The 7,571-nt window shown below is 47.1% G+C and overlaps 1 protein-coding gene across 1 annotated transcript; it reads right to left on the reverse strand.

Moving 5' to 3' along the window:
* Nucleotides 1-625: 625 nt before the first annotated feature.
* LOC123070787 (coiled-coil domain-containing protein 25) lies at nucleotides 626-6,053 on the reverse strand. The gene is made up of 6 exons (XM_044494124.1): nucleotides 5,749-6,053; nucleotides 4,820-4,947; nucleotides 4,247-4,350; nucleotides 1,311-1,398; nucleotides 1,131-1,192; nucleotides 626-1,030 (listed from the first exon to the last, which is right to left on the reverse strand). The coding sequence occupies exons 1-6, from the start codon at nucleotides 5,859-5,861 to the stop codon at nucleotides 878-880; spliced, it is 648 nt and encodes a 215-aa protein (XP_044350059.1). The 5' UTR covers nucleotides 5,862-6,053; the 3' UTR covers nucleotides 626-877.
* Nucleotides 6,054-7,571: the final 1,518 nt, after the last annotated feature.

Genomic DNA, 7,571 nt, shown 5'->3' on the forward strand with positions numbered 1-7,571 from the left:
TTGGAGGATTGAAATCTTTCGGAATTTTTTCTACATTGGTCGTTTGATTCATAGAATTGGATTTTTCATAGGCATTTTTCTTATGAAATCTTTTGTACTACACTAGAACAATGCCCGTGAGTTGCAACGGGATATAAATATTCTAGTACGTTAGATTGTGATTTATCTGTCGATGATAATGCAATTGTGTAAATAAATGTTCATTAAATTCTGATCATAAGTTATTTTATATTTTGATTAAAAGTTTGGTAAGTAAATTAAAGTAAAATTGATTCAAAAAGTAAGTAAATTAAGGTGATTGATTATCATATACATGAAAGATTGAACGAATGGGTGGTGGAAAGAAAGGTGAAATGGAAACCTTACGTTCTTTTTAATTAAGTAGAGATTCAACATAGAAAATCTAACATCCACTTCAATCTCTTTTCATATTTTTTTTTTGTTTTTTCTATGGCATCGAACACTCGCTAATCCTATAAAATTTAAGTGGATATATGCCGCTCCAATTTTATACCTTTTCTATTCCTGTACTTTCGGAATCCTGCGAATCGAAAAGACCCTAAGTATACCAGATCCGGATCAGTTTTGTTTAGGCGCCGCAATGCCCGCCCTTTGTCGTCATCATAAATTTTGGAATTTACATGCCATTGGCGTACTTTTGAAAAAAAAAACTGTTTATTTCTGTGCTAGCTGCTTTCTCATTTCTGTCCAAACCAAGGACCTTATATATGTACACCTGCACCGTCAGTAACATCGAGGATCGATCGATCCTCGGCTGCCTCGTCGAGACCACGCTCGCACACGCACGCAAGGTGCGCGCATCGGCACATATACACATGGACATGGATGATACACTACACACGCATGAGGTTAGCTGCTAGACGAACTCGTCCTCCATTTCCTGTATGGACTTGCCGGCGGAGGCGATCTGGCGGTTGGAGGTCATCTTCTCGGCGACCATGAGGCCCTTGTAGCTCCGTATCTCGGCCTGCCGCTCCTTCACCACCCTCTCCATCTCCTCCCTGCGCTTCTGTGCACGCCAGAAGAGAAAAAAGTTAGCCGGTTGTCACCATGCATGACAGGCTTTGATATGGAAAGGTCAAGTTAACTAGCATGCATGCGTTGCGTGCCTTGTCTTTCAGCTGCATCTTCCGCTCGGCCTTCTCCGCTGCATTTGATGCATCTTTCTCGGCTACACACACACAAATTAGCAAATTAGCGAATGAAATCCCAGTTGCACGTGCATGCATGCATGGTGTACTACACGTGCACACGAAATGGAGGTCTCTAGCTTGCGTATGCGTATGTACCTTTGAGGTCTGGTCGGCGCTCTACCCTGGTCTTATTCAACCTGTTAAGGATCTCATTGACACGCTTCTCTACTGTCAAGACATGTACCTGTTGGCGGGCAGTAGATTGTATATGAACATTTGTTTGTCGCAAAGACATGAATCAATTTATGATTAGCCAAGGGCCAACGCAAGAAATGAAGCATGCTAGAGTCAGTTAGCATCGGCGACGGTTGGGACCATCATCAGCTAAGCAGCTACAGGTATGCGCAAGACAAGACAGACTTCTTCCAAGCTAGACTGGTCATGAATTGGCAGCTTTCATTATAATGGTTATTTTCTCATCGAATGTTCCCAATTATTGCACAAGATAATCTAATTAAATTTTAAAAGGTTTCTTATCCAATTATTGCTCGTGCTACTCGAAATGCTTCTATAACTTGATACCACTGCATACATGCCTTTAACAAGTGAGCCTAATTGAAACGCTACAATCGATCAAGCATATTTTGTCTATATAAATATATCTACTATATCTAAATAGCTAGCCTCCACTACAAGGAATTCTTTGCCTTCTCCTTGAGCCACATCACCTAAATTAATTTAGCCATTGGATATGCTAGATCAGTCCACCATAGTCGTCCGATCTACACTGAAGAACCGCTGCATCAAATGCATGCACGCATGCATGCAGTAACTGACACCAAAAAACATGCAAAAATAGAAGCAGTAATCGGTTGCCATTTATTGTGCCATGCCCAACACTTTATTCTGCATCACATACGTTGCCTTGCTGCTTGATTTGTCACGACATTGGCTGCCTTGATGTCGGACTACGTGGTGTAATAATTTAGTCATTGTTAAGGTACCAACTGATATGTGTCAGCAAAAGCAGTTTATTTATGTCCAAAAAAAGATAACAATTTATTTTCACTGCACTTCATGATGTTTCTTTCATGATCTCCCCGTCGTTGTGTGCCATAGCGTCCTCTTCATAACTAGAACAGTTAAGCGTAACTGACGTTTGTTGTGTATAGACGCCTAGCTACAACCGCATCATCATAAATTCATTAGTACTTATAATTGATGCCCGGTGAAATATGGAGTAGTCTCTAGACATTAGTACTTATAATTGATGCCCGGTGAAATATATATTGCAGCTATTACACTTACAATATCAGCTAAACTATTTTCTTTCTTAGTTCATCATGTCTCCTAAATTTCTAAAGAATTTCCGCGGCAACGCGCGGGGTATCTTCTAGTTCTTAAAAAGTTGATCCCCACTACTACCCCTTCTCTCTACATGCAGGCTGTCCACATCATCATGATGCCACATCAGCATTCAATTTACAAACAACCAATCGGTCTCTCTCTTTCTAGCCCCTCTCGGTCTCTCCTCCCAGCGCTATTAATTCCCCTCCGAAGAAATTCACATGTCCCTCTATTTACAGCGTGCCTTTTCTCCTCCCTTCCTCCTACAAATAGATGCACAACGCCACCACCCCTGATGTCTCCGCTCCTTCTCCCATCACTCATCCCTCTCACTTCATCTCCCCGGTGGTCGTCTCTAGCTCCAAATCCAAAGATGGTGTCTGCAACCTGCTAGGCGAGCCATATGCCCATGAGTCGCGAGATTGAGCAGGTCCATGTTGAGATTCAATACATCTTTCGCGAGCGGGAGTCACATCAACTTCTTCACTTCATCTTCCACAACCAATTTCCTTTCTCTTCATCTTCTCCACTACACCTGAGCGGGAGTACTATTTTGTAAAAGAAACTGAACAATTTTACTTCTCCTGCTCACCTTCTCCATTGAAGAGAAAGATGAGCAACCGATGGAGTTGGCACCACAACTATGCGTTCGGGCTTCTGCTCCAGTGGATCCGTCATGCTGCCTCCAGGCCCCATCCTCGACGCTCGTGGCTTGCTCGTACAGGGTGTGCTGGAAGGGAGGATTAGGAGCCTTGCAGTCAGCCGCAACGATTTTTATTCCCCTCACCATACCCGGTTAGTTCTGACAGCCCCCCTGCGTCCCCAATCATGCCCTAATTTAATTCTCTTTTACTTTCAGATTACCCTGCACTTGCATACTTATTTTTTTGTCACGCCTTCCATGTGTGAGTGTTTAGAGATAAGTCAATGTTCGTGTTATTTGCCATAGATCGCTCATAGATCACCGCTGCCGTGTTGATGGGCCGCCCTGTACGTTGCAGTAGAGGCGTGAGCGCGTGTAGTCGTCCGCCTCTTCTTCTACTCACCACCCTCCACTGCCGCCTCTACCCAAACATCTTCCGCGTGAACGCCAAGCAAGGGCACACATGTGAGCTCCTCTTTTCAACGCATTATTTCCACTCTATTCCCGATTCTATTTGGCCCAGCTACATTTTCCTCAGCTACGTACATCAGTTTGAAAATACAAGGATAACATTTGATTAGTTTGGTCTTTTGGACTTTACAATTTGATTGATTGGACTATACCTATGCCAGGATATGTGGATTAACAAGAGATGTGGCTGTACAATTGTTCAGGCGTAACAATGGTGGATTTTAGTACTAATCAAAAGGAAATTAAAAACCATGGCGTATATGATGTGATTAAGCCCCTAAGATTATCTGGATTTTTTTGTAGTTTGCACGACTAATAAATTACAGTACAACAATGCAATGGGTCACTTTTCTGAATTATTCTTTTTTACATGTGTATATTTAGATTTCGACATTATTCATTTTGTATGACCTTTGACTATGTTCAGAAGAGATCATGAAGGTCAAGGCATTTAGGAAGACAGGAGCTATTCCAACTCTTGGGCGTTTCAATTGTTCAAATCATCAGATCAACAAAATTCCGCAGCAACGCGCGGGGTGTCATCTAGTTTTTCTTAAATTTGTTAAATAACTGCCAAATGGAGGCGTTAGTAGTACTACTAGCAAACGAGTAGAAGTGGTTAATTGATTACCATCCGATGGTTGTGGAAGCCAACTTGGCCGACATCCATGGATGTCGCCTTCTTGAGATTGGACCATGGCGTGTAGACCACCTCGACATTGTTCATCTTGTTTCCTGCACGATAAACACATGCATGCATGAATGATGCAGCCAGCATCCATTATCGGCCCAACTTGTCACGTTCTGACGATCACAATCACTCGCACATACAGTATAGGCCAGTTATCGATCCAAGGCAGATAATGCAAAGGGGCCCATGCATGGCATGCATAGAGAGGCCGGCAATAATACACCAGAAAAAGTTGCTGTAATGGGCACAGAAAGAGATAGCAATGTGCATGCTGCAGCTTTGCACTAGACACGGCCGGTCACAGTCGCACCACGAGCTAATTTCTTGGGTCCGTGCTCAGATGCCAAACATAGTTGAGCATGTATCAATGTTTTGTGGGGCAGCGTATTTCCGAGGGGGCCTTTTGGTACTATTCCGTAGTAAGAAAACCTTGCTTGAATATAAGAAAATCTTTGCTTATTGGTAACACAATATTCAGTAGTAGCATAAACAATGAGTTTCTTCCGTGCATACCTTGAATGGAATGCGCTTTTACGAGCTGCGCACAATCCTCCAGCAGGCCGTCGCTGATGGTGTCTATGGAATCGCCTTTTTTGAGCCTCAGGTAGACGTGCGCCGACGACACCTTGTCCACATGGAACCTGCAGTGCAGATGGTGGTGCGCCAAATGATTAATTATTTCGTACAATCATCGTTGCTTTGCTTAATAAACGAGCTACTAGGTTGTACTACAGCACGATATCCACTAAGGTCGAGGGTTTGCTTATTTTTCAGTAATATAAACCAGTAAAATAAGTACAGTAGTTTGCAGCTAGGAGCGCGAGCCGAGGGCGAGGTCTGCTAGACGGACTCGACTTCCCTGACGTACTGCAGGGTGCAGTTGGGTCACTGACAGGTGGGCCAACTTGCTTTCGGGCCCACCTGTCAGTGGCCCAACTGCACCCTGCAGTACGTCAGAGGAGCCTCGTCCCTGCTAGACGATAGATATATACAGGGTGTTTTGGCCGTAGCTAGCACGGGGGCGATGCAGATGGCATGCATCGAGCAGCTAGTCGTGTTCCGTAAGTCTACAGTTTAGTACTCCTTCGAGGGCGTTGGAGTGTCCCTAGCAGCCTCGTCATGGCCTCGTCACGCGTCAATCCGTGCGCTCCCTGTGCTCCTCCTGCTCTGAGTTCTCTCATTCTGGCCGGCAGGCCGGCCGTTGTCTCTGATCTCTATCTCCGGAATTTCACTGGCTCACCGCACATGAGTTTAAACGTACTACTATACTATTGATGATTAACTATTATACTCCACGTACATATTTATATACGGAGGAACTCCCATGAGTATATCCATCGATCGATATCCCAAACCTAACAAGAGTTTATATTCTACCGGAGAGAGGGAGGGTGGGAGGGAGAGAGAGGCGAAGCTAGGCAGAGTTGGGCAAATGCTCGTACCAGACGTCCTCGGGGAGGCCGTACTTGATGAGCTCCTCGTTCTCGTTCTTGTCGGCGCCCATGTAGATGGTGTAATCGCCGGCGTCCGGCCGCGCCTTGAAGTAGAACACCATTGCCAGTACTGATCTCCTTTATCTCTCTTTTTTGGCAGTTCAGCTCACCTACTGTATATCCGGGCGATCATGTGCAGTTTACCGCAAGTTAAGAAGAGGTAGGGGCCGAGAAAGAAGAGGCAGAAGAGACGCAGGCGGGGGCGAAGGGAGGGAGGGAGACGGCAGAGCGACGAACCAGGCAATGAAGCGGCATGGGCGGGTATAAAAAGGCGACGGCCGGGGCTAAAATCTTGAAGGTCTTCTCTACTCCAAGGCGGTTGGGTTGGGTCGCCACGTGGAGACACGATGGATTTGATTAAACAAATGCGACCGGGGAGCGGGGCCTTATCCTCGCAGCTTTTGCTCCTCCCACTCTGCCCCTCTTTAGTTAACATAATACATAACTGGTAAATCTCTTTTTCCTTAACCAATGAGTCAGGCTCAGGGGGCGACTTCGCAAAGTGGTAATCTATCAAATCCCTCGCTGATTTCTTTCATTTTCTTTGCCATGAATCTACCTCTGATCTGTGCCTGACCTGGCAGCAGTCGCGGTGGATATACTCCTCCTACCGGAACTCCCCACTTAAGAAATGGTCTCAACGCAACTGCCTATTGGTGGCGTCTTAAAAGCGCCGTATCTTTTGCGAGAACGACGTCTGTTTCGATCGATTCCGGCCGAACCAAGAAACGGGCCGCTTTTCTTCTCAACGCTCCCATGTTGGTTCGTTCCGTGCGTCGGCGTACCGGGGACCGGGCGCGGTATGGCCAGCGGGGATGGGGTGCTCGTCGGATACGTGGATGTGGCCGAAAGATTTTTCAGGGTGGAGGATGGAAGCAAGGACCGGACTTCCAACCGAGGCAGATCCAATGGAGTGTGTGCCTGCCTCCGCCCACGTTATTCTTGTTCTTTCTGGATTTTTTTTTGCGACTCCTCTCTCCGAGGTTTTTTGTTTGAACACCTCTCTCCGGGATTTATTCATTCATATATGCGTGCAACCGAGCGCCACCGGCGGAGAGGCCCTCGTCTCCCCGGCCACCGAGGTCCCTGCGCGAGATCCGCTGCCGATCGACGCCGATGAGGGATCGACTACGCGGGGACCGCGGAGGGGATTTCCTATGGCGGGGAGGTTTTGGGAGGGACAGAGTGAGGAATCGGATGAGGAAGAGGGGGAATTGAGGAAGGGTGAGGTGGCGATTCTGGAGAAGAGGCGCGGCGCTCCGGTGAGGGTGAGACTGCCTTTTGTGCCGCCGGTTCCGATCACGGGGGTGAGATGGCGCCATCGGGTCAAGCAATGGGCGCCAGGGGCGGTGATCTCGTCACCACGGCCGCGTCCACAACCATTCAGGTCAGGGGCGCGCTACAGAGAACCATCAATTCCTAATCCGCCAACACTTGCGGGTTTTATTTTGCAGGGATTTCTGCAGCGAGATTCCGCCATTGATGACGTCACAGGTGAAGCGGGGGACGAGTTTTTTTCGAAAGCTACTGGGCCTAGTGCTATTTCTTCCCACTGGGCCTCGAGGGAAGCCAAACCCAAGCCACTGGGCTCGATACAGTCGATACTTCAAGGGTTGTGGCTGCCTAGGGTTAGGGGAAGCATCCCGAAAGATGCAACAGGTCGGGAGAGAGCGGCGGCAAGCACTGAAGCACAACAGATGGCGAGCGGGGGGAGAGGGGACTGGCGTGAGCGCCGGGATGGCTTCGGTGAAGGGCGATCCAACTGGAGGGGG

Source organism: Triticum aestivum, chromosome 3B (assembly GCF_018294505.1).
Source record: "Triticum aestivum cultivar Chinese Spring chromosome 3B, IWGSC CS RefSeq v2.1, whole genome shotgun sequence".
Lineage (NCBI taxonomy): Eukaryota > Viridiplantae > Streptophyta > Magnoliopsida > Poales > Poaceae > Triticum > Triticum aestivum.

What these genes read in the sequence shown, in the direction of transcription:
- LOC123070787 (XM_044494124.1), bottom strand. Translation starts at nt 5,861, where the DNA reads ATGGTGTTCTACTTCAAGGCGCGGCCGGACGCCGGCGATTACACCATC. An exon ending in GGCCTCCCCGAGGACGTCTG is followed by an intron (nt 4,948 to 5,748) that starts GTACGAGCATTT and finishes TCTGCACTGCAG; the next exon opens with GTTCCATGTGGACAAGGTGT. An exon ending in AAAAGCGCATTCCATTCAAG is followed by an intron (nt 4,351 to 4,819) that starts GTATGCACGGAA and finishes TTTATCGTGCAG; the next exon opens with GAAACAAGATGAACAATGTC.